Consider the following 18,547-nt stretch of genomic DNA (forward strand, 5'->3'; position numbering starts at 1 on the left):
CAATGCAGTAGTACTTCCAGCAGCATTAAGTTTTTTGGAATCCTCATAAAGTGCTGATGTTGCTTGTTTGGGGGCAAAGTTTGAAACAAATATAAGGGCAGCATTTCCTAATAATTATTTGATGTTAAGACTACTACTAGAATTCAAACAGAAGTCCACTTTAGGCAGACCTGTTATTTTGTTCCAATGCATACTTTGACTAAAATGCATACAGTGACACTTTTTGAAAGTGTTTAAGTGAATTCTAATCTATATTCCTGTAGTGGAAAATCTAGTAGCTTAAAAAATTCCCTAAGTCTTTTCATACTCAACCTCATGCTCACAAAATCCATGTTCTGAGGTAAAATTCAGCAACTGGCATGTGGAGGGTGAGAATGAGCAGAAGGCAGCAAAGGGTCATGTTCACTCCAGCAAATTTTGCTCCAGAATTGCAACAGGCTCTGAAAAATAAGGGTTTGAGGATGAAGCATGGGGACAGGTCTCCTGATATTTTTTTTTCCTCCTTTGGCTTATTCTTTACTTATCCTCAGTGTTTTATTACAGACTGCCTTCTGGGTGACAGTCCAGTTTCCAGGGCAATTTGGTAATGACAGATAATTTTACAGGCTGTTTTTGGATGTCCCTTACTGAGATGCCAAAGCAGAAAGTGCACAAATACTAGTCTGTCTGGTGCTTTTTACAAATCAGTGTGCATTGATTGGATGAGGCAGTGTGAGACAGCATGGGGTACCTCCACCTGTGTGCCGGTTCTGTCCTTTCAGTCACTTCCCCAAGCATCACAGTTTTTTATCCTTATATCCCTTCCTACACATAAACATACATCCTAAATATCCTATGCAGTTGTATAATTTTTAAATTCTTAGAATGTATTTGTTTTGACAAGTTTTGTCTGGTACTGCCTTTGCAAACACATTTACTGGAAATTTGGATTGTCATAACCTTGGCATAATCAAAATTGCACGATGTTACCACAACAGCACAATGTTCTAATGGCACAATAACGAACAGTAGGGAAATCACTTCACTATTCTTTCGCATACAGGAACTTTTTAAATCCAGGACTGGGATCTAGTTTTGAAACAGTAATGGTGTATTACCACTTCACTGCACTTGAAATGCAGTATTGGTTATTCCTTGTGTTAGTTCTGTTGGCTCATTCTATCTTCTTGGTACAACCTCTGTACTGCTAGTTGTTCTCTGTAGTTTCCATTCTTACTGACATGACCGACTTGTTAGGATGCAACAGAGTGAGAAATTAGGGTTAAACCAAATGGAGTCTAAAGCTAGTGAGATTTTAACCACTGAGAACACAATGATTTTTCTGTTAATAATGGGAAAAAAAAAAATCTGATCACATTTTCTTTTCATGTTCTATTTAAATTACTTGGAGTTTTGTATTGAAAAATCTTCCAAACTGTTTGCTCTGATTTTTACCTAGAGTAGTATCACTGAAATTTCAGTTCTTTGAAATAATCTCATGTAAAATGTAACTGAATAAGATAGTTCAATCATTTTTTTACTCTGATAATCCTGGCTAACTTGCAATATCATGACCATAAGAGATTTCTTAAAATGTGTATATATTTGAAATTTATGTAATGTTTAAATACAACTTGGTTTCTAAGTAAGGAGTAAGAATAAAATTTCTGCTATTTTTTCTACTCATGAATCTACACTTTGTAAGTAATATTTAAAACAAGTTTACTGTGTCAGAGAGCATTTTGAAGAAATCTACTTTTCTGTGCAAAAGCTCTAAGTTCCTCCAGCATGTCAGCTTTCAGTACCTTTTGTGTTTTAAGATTGCTTTTACAAGCAGCTATGTACACCAGAAGTGAAAGAATTCACTGAGGAAAAAGTTGTAAATTTGATTAACTATTGTAAGACACTTTTGTCATAAATTTGTCTTTGGGATGCTGTTTACTTTATTAAGGTTTACATATACAAATGCAACTACTTGCTGTATCATGCACATTTGATTATTACTTTTTCAGGAATAAACTTGGATATCTTTGAAAAAGGCTGTGAGCTTTATTATTCCAAATATTCAAATATAATTAAAAGCAATTGTACACTTTAAAAGTGAGTGCTCATGAGCATTCAAACCAGTCTTGTAAGAAAGTAATTTCAGGGTCATACTTGGCATACTCAGGTATTTTTAACAATTAAATATTCAATTATTTTGGCCTTAAGGCACAGCTAGACCGAGTTTTTAAATTTTCAGTCATTTGTGTTGCACTGCTTTTACTAGTGACAAACAATTTCTTTAATTTAAGCTCTTCTAGTATTTATCTGTTCCTAATTTCATAATCTCAGTATTTCAACCAAAGTGGACATGCTACATGTGCCTCTAGAAGGATCGATGGCTCAGGATGTAGGGGAAATGAGAAGATAACTAAACAACACTGGCATGAATATTTGAACAGAATGGGAATTTCTCTGAGTTCCAGTTTTGCTGGGACTTATCCTTAATTCTTGCTAGAAGGCTGAATAATGAGCTACTGATTTTAGCCATCATACATTGTCATGTATGATACACATGTTGGAATTAGTATAACCTTGTGGCAGGCTCCATTACAAACACAGAAAACACTTGAGCTCAAGGATATTTCTTCAATTGCATTTGGAGAGAATGCAATTCTAGCCAACCTAACTCACTTTTTCTTGGCATTAAAGAGATAAATTAAGATTCTCTTTTGTGGCAAATGACTTCAAAAGATGTTAGGTCTGTAGTGCATTCAATGCTGCCACACTTGTGAAAAGTGTGCAGAGCTTAATGATACTGTTTTAAATTCCTTAAATATTGAGAAGAGACTTTGTTGTCTTCAGAATTACAGATCTCTGAATCAGATATCCTCCAGCTATGACTAGAGAGGGTTTTATCATCCTCCATCTGACTATATAGCTTCATATTGGTATTTTTAACCACTTTCACTCAGGAGTTATGTTACTTCCTTATGCATGGTAGTTAGACTTTCTTAATACAACTCGATCAATAAGGTGTGTGGCCATGAGATATAAATGATAAAGTAATATTTACTGAGTTTCCATCTTTGCCTTGCTCACAATCCCAAGTATGGAAGCAGGAAGGGAAAGCATGCCACATGAGACTCCAAGCAGCTAGCCAGATTCAGCTATAAGCTTTAATGAGATTATAAAAGCAGTGTAAAAGGGATTAATACAAATACTGACTTAATTTTCTTGACAAACTGTTCCATGCAAGCAAGGGAGTGTCATTTAGAGAGAGACTGCTATTTCTGTTCTCTAATTAAAATCCTGGGACCACATCCAGGAGTAGGCCATGAACACAGACAGGGGTATTAACTTCAAGGGCCAGATTGACATACATCTACATCATAAAGATGGTCACAAAGCAAAAGCAACAGCAGGGCTCTTCAAAGAAATATGAGCTAAATGTATCAGCTGGGTCCATAAGTTGCCATTGATATTTTCATTCAAGCTGTTTCATTCAATTGTGAATTTTATTTAAAAACAAATATATTTTTCGAAAAACTATATCCAGTTTATCAAGGTGGGAGGTAATCTGTTGACTTTGATTTACAGCCAGCAAGTTTTAGAAGAAATGTGTTTCACTGAAAGAGAGCCCTGAGTGGGCTCTGCTTCCAAGACATTGTGCCAGACAGATTATTTTGCCTAATTATTTTTCTTTCAAAATTCAGCATGAATTATCAATTAGAAGGCATGATCATCATTAAATGCTGGTTTATTTTCTTTATTGCATAAAAGTGGATCCTTTTGAGGTGAAAACTAACACATATAAAGAACTACCCTGAATTCAAAGTAAAATCTGTTGCTCTGTCCTATAGCTTTTACAATGAGAAGTTGTAAAGAAAACTTGAATTCCCCAGAGGAAGCAAGCAGAGTTATCTCAGTGACTGAAAGACCAGTCTGGTCTATACAAGGTTCCTGTGAGGAGAATTTTTGGGGTACCTGGGTGTAGGCTCAACCTGACCTCACTTCTCTCCGTCCGTCAGAGGGCAGTTCACAGACTCACCTTAGTGAGATATCTCACGAACTTCTCCGAAGTTTTAATTTGTCTCAAGTTCACTTTTGCACATTCCGCTCAATGAGTTGCTGAATAGAGTGTGTGATGCAGATGTATTGCATCTGCATCTGAATGGGAGTTTCCACAAAATTCATGAAACAATTCTTCTGAAATAGCAGTGCTTCCAAAACCCCATTTTCTGATAATTTCCCAGGTTTGCCAAGAAATTTGTAAATAAAAATCTGGCCTTTGTTGCTATAGAGAGCAATTGCTCCCTCTTAGTCACCTACAAGCTGGTAAATGCAGTACAAGGAGTTATTAATTTCTGAAGCTGAAGAACTGAAGTTTAATTAAATGTCCCTTGTCCCTCAGCTTCTAGAGGCGAGATTCTCTGCTTATGTTTGTATATGAATTTTCCTCAGAATTGTAACCACGGATCTGGTGATTATTTTCTTTGTTGGTATTATTCTTGAAGGTGTTATCTGTTCTTGTTTTATTTGCAGCAACTTTAGGTAGTTTTTTCTCAAAGTCCATCTGTAAAAAAGAAAGTTTGTAGTTTGAAGCCCATATTCACTGCCTTTTTGATTAAAGGAAAATTGTTAAAACAGTGCAAGAAAGCTGTTAATTCTGTATGCCTTTTTAATGAGCTACAAAGCCCTGAGACACCTGGAGAATAGCTGGCTGTGTTGCTGTAGAGGAGGCAGAGGTGGGAAGGAGCAGCTCAGATGCTGGTGAGTGCAGCACCGCCTGATTGTTACTCTCTGGTGCTGCTCTGGAGGGCAGAAGCCTCACAGGCTCTGATGGTGAGGACAGCAGCAGCAAGAGAGCTTCATAAGCATATGAGTTCTAAAGTCCTTTTCTCTGAGCTTGGTGGAAGGTGAAAGCTTGGTGAACTGTCTAGTTCACCAAGTGTGAAGTGCAGTTTTATCCCCACTTGGCTGTTGGAGCAGGGAGGGCAGGGAGAGGGAGGTCAGACCCTGTTTCATGATCTTCCTGGAATTCCCAAGGGCTTGTTTTTGGAGAACCCGAGTACCCATATTTGATGAAAACAGGAAAAATAGGTAACTTCTTACTAACCAGGGTTAGTAATAAGTACAAATCAGGGTTTGGCTGATCTCATTTCCAGTCTGTGGTGCTTATGCAGCATCCCTTGCATAAGTTCAAAAGCAGCTGTTGAAAGCTGCTCAGTTCTCTGCTCAGTACATGGTTTCACATAGGAACGTGCACGTTCTCGCTGCTCCTGGACCACAGCAGAGCTGAGCTGATGGGTTCAGGTACTCACCTCGAGGTTGTCGTGCTGCACACCGCACCAGAGGAATATTTTGAGTCTTTTGGACCAAAAGCAAAATGGGTTGCAGACTGGCTTAATTAATACTGGTGGGATGTCTTCTCCTTTACTAGGTCCTGCAAAAAGAAAATAATAATACATGAATCTATGGATAGCTGGGTATGAGCCTTGGGAGCCTCAGACCATGAGGTGGGAGAGCAGGGTCAGAGCCCACTGCCTGCTTCTGAGTCACCTACTGGACTTTTTTAAAAAACTTTTTTAACAGTTGAGTCAGCTTATGCAAAAGTATGTTTGTGTGTGTATATATATATATATAAATAAAATATACATATGTGTGTGTGTATGTATGTTTAGAACACCAACCTGTTATAAAGCTTATCAACAGCCCTGTGATGGCACAGCCCACACAGCCGATGGCACTGAAGTACAGGTAGGACAGGGAGTACCAGGTGTCTGCCAGCCAAGGCCTGTGAAAAGGTGACAAAAAGCAGCTAGTGATGAGCAGCAGCTGTGTTTAAGTTGTTGCCTGACTGTGCCAGCAAAATGCAGTTGTGCTGCACTTAGGGTGTCATCTGGCATCAGTCTGCACTCCCAGCCTGCTCTGGGAACTGCAGGCTGGGGTGGCACACTTGGCAAAACATAGGCTTAAGTGGTAATAGGAAAAATACCTCTCTGGAGCCACCGTGGGAGCTGCTGTTACCAGTGCCTTGGTGCTGTTAGCCAGTGTGCAATTGAGGGTAGACAGTTGCAGAGGGATGGACTTTGTTGGTGGTGCGGGGTAAATGAAAGAGCCAGTACCAGCCCAAAAAGCCAAGCTGATCCCAGCTAAGAGGCCTCCGAGAGCACCCTTGGCAAGTATAGAAAGATACTGTTAAAGATGATACGTGGAAAGTGCCTTTCTGTGAACGTGGATTAGGCAGGACTAGGTAATGATGGATTACAGCGTAAATAAATTCTGTTCTCTCTCAACTAAGGTAAAAACCACGGAGTTTAATGCCCTCTATTTATAAAAGTTGAAGCAGAAGTGTGATTAAACCTGTGGTACAGATTTTAGTTCTACTTCTGCTAACCTTCATGGGAATCCTGATAGGGCAATACGGAATGAGATCATGTTGCATTTTGAGGGAAAGAATGAAGGCAAAGCTTTTGCAATCACTCTGTGCATCCCAAAGCTGGTGCAAATACTGAATAATTTTTTCTTCTTAATGAAACTCAGGAAAAAAAAGAGAAAGCCCTCATGTGAATCTAATTACCAATTATTCCACAGTTATGTAGACTTAAATTCTGCAGGATAAATTTAAGCAGGGAAAAGGCATGTATAAATAGATCCTCAGGCTCTAAATCTGAAAAGCAGCTCAAAGACCCAAACAATTTTTAAAATGGAGTTTTGATCAAAACACACCAAGAGATTTTCTTTTAGATCAAGATTTTTGTTTCCTTACCTTCCAGTTAGCACAGGGAAACACAATTCCCAGAGTAAATAATCCCAGCATTGGCCCCCCACACATCCCGTGGATGGAGAGGGAAGCCTGCGGATGCAGAGAAGAAAGAGGAGTTCAGGGCAGCAGCTCAGGGAAAGCATGCCCAATTCTGATTTTGGTCAGTAAAAGAATGGTGAGGGAGAAGGGATAAGTAGTGATTTAAAGGCACAGTTAAAGAGGGAATCATGCTCAGTTTTGTTTCCTAGCACTGAGTCAATAGTGGAGTTAGGGGATTTTTTTCCTACTTATTCCTCTCAGCAAAATGTCCATAGAAATAGTTTTGGTAATTCTAGCAGCTAGCAGAATTGGCAGCATTATTTGCTCAGTTCGTTTTATTTTCTGTTCATTCCTATTCTATTAATTACCTGCACAACTCCTCCCAGCAGTGATGCTGCTGCAGCCATTGAAGTGCACAGGACACCATATAATATACCTGGAAAAGAAAAAGGCAGCAAGGTTCTCAGTGCTGGTTAATAGTGGGGATGGTTCCTAGCTCTGTAGTGTCTGAGATGACCAGGCAGCATGGAGGAATTTGCACATCTTACTGGATATTTAGTGTAGACCATTACACACCCAGCAAGACCTTGTGTGAAGCCTTGTTGGATTTTTGTTTGATATTTGACAAAGTAAAAAAATAGCAATGAAATTCAGTTAGAAGTTATGCCTCATGTAGAAATGTTTCTGTTGCCTTTAAATATCACTTTTAAAATAATCTAATAAATATCCTGAGAAATTATAAAACAGCATGGCTTTCTTCCCTTGACACCAGTTTTGATTTCATGGTAGGTGAAACTCTGTATGCAGCATTTTGAATAAAGAAAACCAAAACTTCTCTTCTCAAGCACACCTTGGTTTTGGACATAAAATCTTTCTAGGTCCAGAGTGAAAAAAACAAGTAGTAAGTGGAAAAACAAGAATAGAGAAGACTAGAAGCAGTTACAGAGATAGAAAATGTATGGGTTTGGCTCTTTCATGATATTCATGAACTTAATAGAATTGTTATGGTATTATTATGGTATTCATAAAAGTGTTATGATCTTACTGCAATAATTGTAACAAATATCCTAAAAATTAGAATGTTGATGATATTTTGTGGGTTTTTTTTACTTTTTTGTTTCCATACTTCTTCTCTGAAAAGCTGAATAACCTGCTTATGCAATACTCTAAGTTTGAATAGAAATTACTTACTGTATTACTCTAAATAAATACTGCTATAGAGCAATGTGGTAATAATTACATTGCTATTCTTTCTGTTTTATGAAGAGTGTTTTCCAATGCTTTCAGTAGACCAAAGTTTTCCATGCATTTTGAGTAGTGGTTGTCAATGCTAGTCTATATGTTTCTCTCCTGTATGCTGCTGATGCTTCATGCTACTGAAGCATCAGGCTGACGTTCACCTTGAGGGTTTATAAAGTGCTACATTCCTGTGGAGGTTTCCAAACTACACGTTTTTCTGAGGGAGTCTCTCTATGCCGTGCCCTTTGCTGCTGAAGAAATGGGTCTCATCTAGAGTACCCACATAAGCCTTTGCTGATCCATGTGCTCATCTTCTCAGGGAGGTTTGGGAAACCTTTCTTGACCAAGTCTTCAAAGGTAACAGTTGCTAAAGCATTGATGCTGGCAGCTACCGTGCTGTAGAAGGGGAAAAGAATGGTAAGTAAATAGAAAGCAATATAATCTGAAATCAAGTTGTATTTATAAAGTTGTATTTATTTCAGCACTAATGCTCTCCAAGGACTGTATGTATCATAGTATTTTTTATATGTGCTACTTTAACTGGGGAGGTTTCTGCTGCTTTTGCAATTGCTAGGGGCTCTGCTTCATGCTGGCGTCGAACAAGATAGAAACATATCCTAACTGACCCTTCCATTTACAAGTTTGAAAAGACCTTAAATATAGACATATTCCTGAATTAAAACTTTGCTCCCTTACAAACGGAAGGATGTGCAGTCACTACTAGTGCCACCCTGATCCTCCACGAATAGCCCAACTCTTTTAGCCAGGTTAGTGAGCCTATCTTTGGTGAATACAGTTCAGATAGTCTTGCTGAAAACATTTATACCCCTGACTGTGATACTGTGGCAATTAAGTACAGACAATTTCACCATGAGCAGCTCACAAGAGTATTTTAGGAAGTTAAACTCAGTTTTTCTACACTTTTTCTGTATTGATAACATTATTCTAAAATGTATTTGCGATAAAAAGATTCTGGAGATGTGGAGTTAGACTTTAATGTAAACATAATCATAAAATAATTTAGGTTGGAAAAGACCTCTATGATCACAGAGTCTAACTGCTTACCCAGAACAGTCAAGTCCACCACTAAACCAAGTCCCTAAGCGGCACATCCACATGTCTTTTAAATATCTCCAGAGATGTAACGTAATTCAATAAAGAACTACTGCTACTTCCTGGAATGTTCTAAGAAAAACAGCTGGGTTTTTCTTAGGGTTTCATACTTTGACCTCATTCTGGATCCTCAATAAATTATCATAAACAGCTAAAATGTCAATTCAGATTCACAAACCTCAGTGTTCCACTGAATGCACAGGCGACAAACAGTCCTGGGACTCCTGGCATCGAAGAAAAAATGTCCATAACAAAGTATGGCATGAGCTGGGATAGAAGGAGCACAAGAGTAACACCAGAAATTACTTAAGAGTTTCCTAGGTACTGGAAGAGAAGTATTTTATGTTTATGAGCATGTTGCTACATTCTAGTGGTGTCCCAAATAACATGGTTTCACATTTTGAGCAAAGGGGATGTCTTTTGGCAAAAATGATCAATTGAATTAGTACTGCAGGAGTGCCAGAAGAGATATTATTGTAGCCCTGATCTGTCACTCACCTTGGTCCCTGAGTGCTGAAAGGACCTAGAAAATTGCACAAAATTAAACTGTCCTGATATGTGCTATACCTAGGCCCAAAGCAGCTCCTAATTATTGTAATGGACATCTGTACCTGATCAGGAGCTGAAATGAAAGCAGCAGTCCACGGGTCACAACTCTTGTAATGAGAGTACATCACCAATCCACAAAATACTGCGCACACCAGGACTATCCAAAGTCCCAATAAATTCAGGTAAAGTGCCCTAGAGCAAAAGAGAGAAACTGTTTAATGGAAGATAAATAAAAAAGTTGTTACAAGATATTTATTCTGAACTTTTTTGGGGGAGATCCCTTAATCCCAATGGTTATATAATTCAATCTGGCTGCATAATTCAAAACAAGATCAAAAAATAAAGAAAAAGGAAGAGTACACCATCCTTGTGCTATAGGGAAGGATAAAGTTTCTGAGCAACTCCATAGAGCTGGAGGAGTTAAGTAACTTCTATACAGAATGGGCTGCACTGAGTGCTGGGACTGTCATTCCTGTCCCTTGTAAGAACAGATTTTTGTCTGTTGGGAGATGTTGATGCTGTCCTCCCTTTAAAGCACACAGAATATTATTTCCAACGTTACCGTGCAAAGTAACAGTCTTGGTTGTTTTTCGCTATTCCATGAAATGGATGTGGGTGACAGCATCTGCTAGGAAGATTGTGTGGCTGTGGGTCAGCAATCCTGTAGGTTTTGAGAGCTGCCAGATTTTATAGAGCTCACGTTGTGTTTGGAATCGCCTTACGCAAGATCTATTGCTAGGGCCAGTTCAGAGTGTACTACCAGGAAACAAAGGTTAACCCAGCTGGTTAGTAGTGATGTTCTCACTGGTGTGACTTCTAAATGTTTTTCAGACACTGAATTTTCTACTGGATAAATTCATATAGACAGTCATGATCTACGGAAAAATTAATTTGTTTACAGACAGCAAAAAAAGCTAAGCTGTTTGAAAAAGGAAATAATTATCACTTCTATTCTTTAGCCACATGTGCTAGGCAGTTGGCCCTAACTGTGTGAAAAAATCTGATTGTTTAATAAAATATGTCTAGCTGTGCATATACTACTGCTGAAGTTGAGATAGGTAGCAAGCTGGAGACCTGTATATTTGTATTGTGAAGAATCACTTTGTTCTTCATTGATTCTGATTATTCTGATGCTGCAGAATTTTAAGAAATTATTAAGATTTAATTTTATTTAGGTATTACCATGTACTGTAGTGCCCCACTTAATCAATAACAACTTTTAATCCAGTATAACATAAATACAGTTCCAATAGATACATTTTTATAATGAGGTTATAGATAGCACAACTTCTGTGTTGGCATCTTTGCCATACTCTCCTTCCAAGGATTAGTTTATCAGCCTGATCAAAAATTGATTAGCTGCAAGAGATGGATTTTTCTTTCTCCTCTGTATATACTTAAGTCATTTTGAGCCTGAGGTAGTAAGACTGTCAGAGCAAAATTAGCTTACTACCACTTAATGGGATCCCAATATTTATTTAGTATAGCTGACAACCATAGTGGGATTCTTGATTGATTGCAGGAATAGGTTGATGACAGGTAGCTTACAGTTTAGCATGCTTTTCTGATTTGCAGGAAATGCATCTCTGTATCGTGGACTGATTGACTCCATAGAGCCCCAGCCATGTAAATGTTCCCCCAATAACTATTGTCCAGAAGGTATGTCGTCTCAAAGGATCAACATCAAAGCTAGAGGAAAGAAAGAAAAAAAGAAAGAAAGAAAAGAAGAAAAAAAGAAGCAATTTAGTTTTTTATTTAAATATTTTTTTTCCAGCAAGAGGTAGGTGAATTTTTCAGAACTATCTGGCATGTCCTACCATCTCAGTCAAAAATTCTGCATTGGTAATACTGTTTACCAGAACATGTGCTCAGGTTTGGAAGTTTTTTTTACTTTTATTGAATTGAAACACATTGTTTTCAAGTCAGGATAAACAAATATCATTCAGAACTAGTCAGAGGATCACTTAATTGAGATTAATCAGATTTATACAGATGTTTAATCTCAGACATCGGACCCATGTCATATTGTAGCAGACCTACAAGCCGTCCTGCCTGGGACCCTGTCTTCTGTAAGGAACAAGGTTGCTTACCAAACTCTAAAAGAATCCTGTAAACTTTTAATAACACATCATTATGGTGTAACTTCCTTTACAAGAAATTGCTTCAGATGCTGTTTTATCTTTTGTACAACAAAATTCTGTTTCTCAGCAAATCTAACTCGTAGAAATGTACCTTTCTGTCTGGAATGTGTTATCTTTGAAGTTCTCCTTATCTTGGTCAGGACAGCGGATAACATTTGACCTTGCTGTTGGATTCTGTCTCTGACTTGCCAACAAATGCCCCAAACAGCCAAAGGAAAATAAGATTTCTATCCCAGTGCACTGGTGCGCTATTTCTAGCTGCTGTGGTGAGTGCAAGTAAAACATAGATTCAGTTTTATGAACAGAAAATGGACGATATATACAATTAGCCACTGAGATTAGCTCAGTTGATTGGAATATGGTGCTAACGGTATCAAGGTTTTGTATTTGATCCCTGTGTGACCCATTTACTTAAGAACCGGACTTGCTGATCCTTGTGGATCCCTTCCAACTCAGAATATTATGTGTATGGAATTGGAAGGAATAATTGGGATGCATTTGTAACTACATGAGGAAAAATGGCAAATATCCCCTTCAGTTCAGCAGACCTTTGATTTCTTGAAAGAGTTAAGCTTTCCTAAAGGTCAAATGCATTGCCAATAGCTGAAGAGATGAGGAATGGACTTCTCTGAGTCACCAATGTTGTTTAAAACCAAGTCTGTGTATTTTTGGCTTACTGAGGGTATGGTTTCTAAACATTAAATATACAGAAAGGAATGGTTTGCATAATTTGTTTCTTACTCAAATATGTTTAGCCGAGATCCTTCATGAGCATCTTCCCAGACTTTGGTTGATCCACCATTCAGACTAGTTCCTCGAATCAAAACCGTCACAAAGCCAGCCACCATAACAATCATTTGAAATGCATCTGTCCAGACAACGGCTTTTAATCCTCCCTAGAACAAAGAGAAACTGTCAATCTTCTTTCTTGTTGCTCAAGTACTGAAAAATGTAAAAAGACTCTTTATTTTGACAGCTTAAGAGAGAATCAGGGCTCTGCAGTCTTCCATAAAGCATGTATTTTTGCAGGTCAAAAAATTTCACAGCCTAGGTAGTTTTTCCATGGGCACAGGAAAATATTTGACTTTCAGGGTTTTTTGGGGGGGGTTGGGGGGGGTTTTTTGGTGGTGTCTTCTTGTTGTTGTTGTTGTGTTTTGTGTTTTGTGGGGTTTTTTTTTTGTTTTGTTTTGTTTTGTTTTGTTTTGTTTTTTTCCTCCTTTATATGCATTTGAAGAACATATCATGGTGTGGAACAAAAGCTTAGGGAGTTTTGGCCTGTTCCTACATCCCACAGGACTCCATACATTCTCAGAGCTGAGTGGTCCACAATTAGCCTAACACAGAAAACTAGCACTGGAAAGTTTGCCATTCACCTTTCTTCCATAGCTCCTTTCATATTTGATCACATCAGTACTAGAGCATATAATAAGTGTTTTCAACAAGAGTGGAGTGATATATTGGAAAAAATCATCAGTGGCAATGAGAATGGCAATTAATTTGTGTCCTGAGCCCCAGGACTCTGCTGCTTCACTGCAAATATCTGTACAATATATCTCTTTTGGAATTTGGAGTCTCATGTTGCTTCCACTCAGAAGTAAAACTCTCTGACCTGTTGATTATCCTTCCTAGGTTTTAGCGCTTTGTTCTTGAGCTCAATTTTCATTACAGTTTTTTCAGCCTATAATTTGTAAAAGATAAGAATCATCTTCTCAAAAATGACAGGGGAAGCTTATGGCCTCCTTATCTGGACTCTGGACTCTGTCTCAGGATGGCTGGTTTAAACATGGAGACATACAGCAGAGGATTAGAGAGGATTTTTTTTTTTCCCCCTCCAAATAGATTTCCTTATATGACAGAGTGTAGAAGAAATTTATGTCTCTGTTGTCCGCAGGAGCCATCCTTCTCTGACAGCCTGTCATACTTAAAGAAGGGTCGAATTAACCATCTGTGTTCGAACTGTTCAGTTTTGCCTGTTACATACCAGGGTGCAATAGAAAGTGCAGACAATTCCTGTTGCAGATACAGAGCCCCAGAGATCAAATCCAGTGACTGCAAAACCAACAAAAACAAATTTTTTAGTGAAATGGATTCAAGTAATCTGGAAGGTAGCAGAAGAGCAGTAATCCTTTAGCTTTAGAAGGATAGGAGTAATTATTAGTTTTAATATTTTGTGTCTATTAGGAGCTTTGCAGGATTTTCAGGTTCTGTAGAACACCGTTTTGCATTGTTGTTTTCTTTCAAATTGAAATTAACTAACTTTCAAGCAAAAGTAACACTTAAGAATACTTGCATAAAGCAAAAATGTCATTCTGATGGGACAGACCTTTATAAGCAATGCCTCACTTCTGTTCTTCATCCAGAATTTGTCTTGCAAACCAAGTTATTCAGAGATTTCCCAAAATCCTAAGACAAAAAAACCCCAACCCCTAAGTAAATTCCCATTACCTGCATCTAAGAATGATTTAATGCTAAAATGTCCTTCATTGAAACAACTTTCTGTGTTCATTTTGCTTCGTAGTTCCTTTGCACAAGATGAACAAATTTTGTTCTGGCTGATACTGAAATCTCCCCCGCCACTCATAGTTTGTGAGGGCAAAACTATTTGTAAAGGTTCTCTTATTAGCAGAGTTAGTATGGTATAATAATGAATGAGAACGTCAACATGGAATTCAGCTGCATGACAGAGGAAGAAAATTTGGCACTGTCTGAGCGCTGGGATCGAACAGACTGACTGCAACTCAGATAATGAACAATGGGAAGAGCCTCACAGTCTCTTCCCAATAAGTTTTGGTCAAATCAGTATTTGGGCCATGATGATTCCTTGTGCCCTATGACAGTAAAATTACAAATCCCATCTATGGTGATGGATGCTCTATGCCTAGTTTGCAAATATTAATTGAAGAACTCTGGGGACAGGCAGCAGAACAGCATTCATCTCTGGCTATGGGGAAAAGAGTTATGCCCATGGAAACCTGAATACAACAGACAGGGACAGTGAGAATCAAAGTGCACCTCATGGTCTTGGATCATCAGCTTGTACTGTGAACTTTGTCAGGATGTTGGGAAATTGTTTACTTCAAATCTCTTCAGGAGGTTCTGAGAGGAAAGGAGAGCAGAAGAGCGACCGCAAGGCTCCTGCTAATGTTTGGGTGTGAGAGGAACCTGGGGAGTCAGAAATGCAGAGCTACAAGGTGAAGGCGAAAACATTCTTACGGAACCTTTGAGGAGGGTTTGGTTGTTGTCTTTATCTATTTTCGTTACTTCATTTGCTCAAGCAGTCCTTCTGGTGTGGTTATTTGTTGTAGCAGTGAAGTGCAGCATAAGAACTCACCTTGGTTGAGTGCCAGTGATGGAGCATAGACCACTATTCCTGTGTAAAGGATCTGAAGGAGAAAAATTGCGTATTTGAATTCTCAGTGATAAAACTTTTTTTTAGAGTAGGGCTCTGAGCAAAATACTAGATCTAGGGGGGTTCTTTAGATCAGCTTGTATTGTATACGGCTTTCTGTTTCAGCTCTTAAAAATTAAAATCTTGCGTTTAATTTCTTTCTGAGGAAAGGATCATTATCTGTCTTAATATTACTTTTTTCTCTACTGCTAAGACAAATAGATGACAAAATATCCTCATGAAATAGAAAAAGGTTGTCTCCAGAAAACACAAATAGTAATGCAGAAATAAAGTTGCATTGGTCTTAGAAATTAAATTTTCATTTTATCATTCAATCCCTTTCAAAGTGACTGACTCAATACCCTTTACATGTAAGATCTGAGAGAACTGATTGAGAAACAAAGCATCGAAGTCAGTAAGCATTCAGATCTGTTGTCAAAGGTTTGGGAATTATTTTAAATGGAATTAATGCAGAAGGAAAAGCCTCCTAATCTCCCATCAAATCCCATTTTTCCATTATATACACATCTAATGTAACCTTTCAAGATGGTCACAACAGTGACCATCATGGGACCACGGCTATCAGGGCATCTGCCCAGGATACCTTGTGCAACAGTTTTCAAATATCATAGTTCACCTCAATGTCATAAATGGGTGACTAAACATAGCCGGTAAAGCTTGACCAGCTTCTCGAGAAAGACAGAATTCACTTGTTTGGGGAGAGAGAGGCTTCAAGTGAACATAATGACACCAAGGATGTGCTGTGAAAGTACATCTGAGTGTTAAAGACAACTAAAATGGCCTTCCTAATAATAAACAGGAAAGGTTAGGGAAGTTAGTTAAAAATATAATCTTACTTTCTTTTTTGCATTCATAGTTCAAGTGAAAAAACTAAGAAAAAAGATTACTCATTAAAACATGTCATTATAAAAAATGTGCTGTGTGAGACTAGTCTGTGAAAATGAATGTTGAGTGAAATTAGCGTTAAAAAAAAGGAGTCAGTCTTTTCTTACCGTCTGCAGGATGTAAATCAGTGTTGCAGCAAGACGGACAATCTTGTTAAATCTTAACTCCAAATACTAGGGGAAAAAAAAGTAATCTCAGTAAAGTGCACATGTAGCATCTGTGACATAGACGTTACCTTTCTGTTTGCTCTAAGTAACTCCTTAGTGCAAGCAAACGTACTGGCAGCTGGCATTGCTGTTATGAGTAGTTAATGAGGAGAGCAGGATTGTCATTAGACATAACAATGGTTACATTTAAGAAATCTTCTCATCTGTGCCATGTACTTGAAGTTCTATATTGGGTTGCAGTAATCAATACCTTGATTTGTACCAGGAATAACTGGAAGATCCCAAGAATTACAAAGAAATTTAAACTTCAAATGAAAGTATATTTCAATTACACAGTAAGGAAACTTGAGTTCATGTCTAGCAGAAATAGCATTGACTCCAGTAGTGATAAAAGTGGAGATGGAGCAAATGGTGAAGCAGCAGCATGGATGCCTAGTGCATGAGCTAAGCTGGCTTTCCCTCTTCTTCTGTCTCAGTCTAAAGCTGAATCTGCACATCGCCAATACGAAGAGGCAAGAAGGGGGATCTTATGGACTTCCAGGTTCAAGGATGTAGAGAGGTGTTGCCACCCTCAAAAGAACTGCAGAGGTGAGCAGAGCTCTCGATCAAAAAGCCTGGGTTTTAAGGCTGAATCCTTAAATCCTTAATCCTATAAAAACAATTAACGAAGCCAACAGTCATCTTTCCAGCATGCTTGAAGGGCCTCTCTGTCTACAATGACACTTTTGGTAGTTCAGATAACAAAAGTTATTATTTCTCTGAATTGGATCAAAACCAACTAGAAAATGCAACTACTTGCAGCAGTGGTCAATTTTACTCTGCACTGACCTGAAAATACTTCCAAACACCCAGGTAGATCTGTTTGAACAAAGCCCTTCCTCGGGTTTGGGCTCAGCGAGCATGAGCAGCCTTTCTGCTACCAGAAAGTTCCTTGTGAAGTGACCTAGTTTCATCATCCAATCCTTGCTTAGTTGAAACTGCCCACAGACAGGAGCAACCAAACTTGCAGGAGTTGGCTGAAGTGAGTAAGAGGCCATCCTAAATGGTCAGTAGCTGTCCTGTGGATGTGCAGGTTCCAAGGGCTGCTACTGAACTGTATTATGAAGGAAAAAATGTGTTCCAGGGAAAATGCCAGGAAAATTTTCTACAAAATTCAGAAGTCATTAATTCCATTTCATGGTGAATGATTGAATTCATTCTCCAGCCTTGACTTTTTTTTTTTGTCTTCTTTCATTTTTATTTTTTGAACAGTTCTGCCACCTTTCTTCTCCTCCTACCACCGCAGCTATTTAGATATATTACCTTGGCCAAAATTACCATATCTAGACTAAATTTGAATTGGATAGTATTGAATGTTGTTCTGAGAGTCTGTCTGTCTAAACCAGAGCAGAATACTCGAAAGACCAGAAGCATTTGGATATGCTTAAATATTTTCCAAGTGTAACTTAATTTGGTGCTGTGTGTAAACCTATATCGTGTCTGCACTATATGTGCATAAAAGCTCTGACCCTTAGATTGTGATTTCAGCTTATGCAATATAAATAACTAGCTTGAATAATGCAAATTATTTCTAAAATAATTAATATATCGATATATTTGTTCTGTAAAACACTGCAGAAAGCTTTCCGTCAAAGATTTAAAAAAATATATGCATGATAGTTATGCTAGAATAGTGTCTTTATTTTATGATTTTTACTTACCTCGTAAGTGCTTGTGATGCCAGATCTATAAAAAACAGGTAGATAAAGTTCGGCAGTAAAAATTATGACAAGAGTATATGAAAGAAAGAAGAGCACAAAGGATGCCCCATAGCGATAAACTTCGGAGGGTGTCCCCAGGACTGTTACTGCTGACATGAAGCTTGATGTAAGAGAAAAAGCTATGGGTCCACATGTCATCTGCTTACCACCCACCAAAAATTCCTTTGAAGTTTTCTTTTTCCTTTCTTTCACTGCAAAAAAGACTCCAATGCTGGCAGAGACTAAAAATAGTGCTGCAAAAACAACATAGTCCCAAGTCACAAATTTCTTGACTTCTGGAGCTACAAAGTTTGGCATTGTACCAGTTGTATAATTCTCTGATGGAAGATTCTGGTTTACTGTGTCTGGTGCTCTGACCAGATTAACTCTGTTGACAGCAAATCTGAAGCTTATCTGTAGCTCAGCAATAAAAAACCAATAAACTGAAAGACTGTTCAGCCAGAAGACTTTTTCTAATCCAGTTCAGTTCTATGGAGTTAAAAGAAAGGTAGCTAAGGATGAGTTAAGGAAGAATG

General features: G+C 38.2%; 1 protein-coding gene across 3 annotated transcripts; it reads right to left on the minus strand.

Moving 5' to 3' along the window:
• Window positions 1–405: 405 nt before the first annotated feature.
• Window positions 406–18,329, minus strand: SLC5A12 (solute carrier family 5 member 12). Of its 3 annotated transcripts, XR_005701439.2 has the most exons (16): window positions 17,973–18,329; window positions 16,213–16,278; window positions 15,143–15,194; window positions 13,793–13,860; window positions 12,553–12,707; window positions 11,219–11,359; window positions 9,733–9,862; window positions 9,300–9,388; window positions 8,292–8,404; window positions 7,138–7,205; window positions 6,734–6,820; window positions 5,960–6,138; window positions 5,655–5,758; window positions 5,286–5,407; window positions 4,013–4,537; window positions 406–440 (listed from the first exon to the last, which is right to left on the minus strand). XR_005701439.2 is itself a non-coding variant. In XM_040067971.2 (15 exons), the coding sequence occupies exons 1-15, from the start codon at window positions 18,327–18,329 to the stop codon at window positions 4,379–4,381; spliced, it is 1,890 nt and encodes a 629-aa protein (XP_039923905.1). In that variant the 3' UTR covers window positions 3,215–4,378. The 3 variants fall into 3 exon arrangements, 2 of the variants coding, with proteins under 2 accessions (XP_039923905.1, XP_039923906.2); XM_040067971.2 differs by lacking the exon at window positions 406–440 and having other exon boundaries at window positions 3,215–4,537; XM_040067972.2 differs by lacking the exons at window positions 406–440; window positions 11,219–11,359 and having other exon boundaries at window positions 3,215–4,537; window positions 17,973–18,187.
• Between the last annotated feature and the right edge of the window lie 218 nt (window positions 18,330–18,547).

Source organism: Hirundo rustica, chromosome 6, assembly GCF_015227805.2.
Source record: "Hirundo rustica isolate bHirRus1 chromosome 6, bHirRus1.pri.v3, whole genome shotgun sequence".
NCBI lineage: Eukaryota > Metazoa > Chordata > Aves > Passeriformes > Hirundinidae > Hirundo > Hirundo rustica.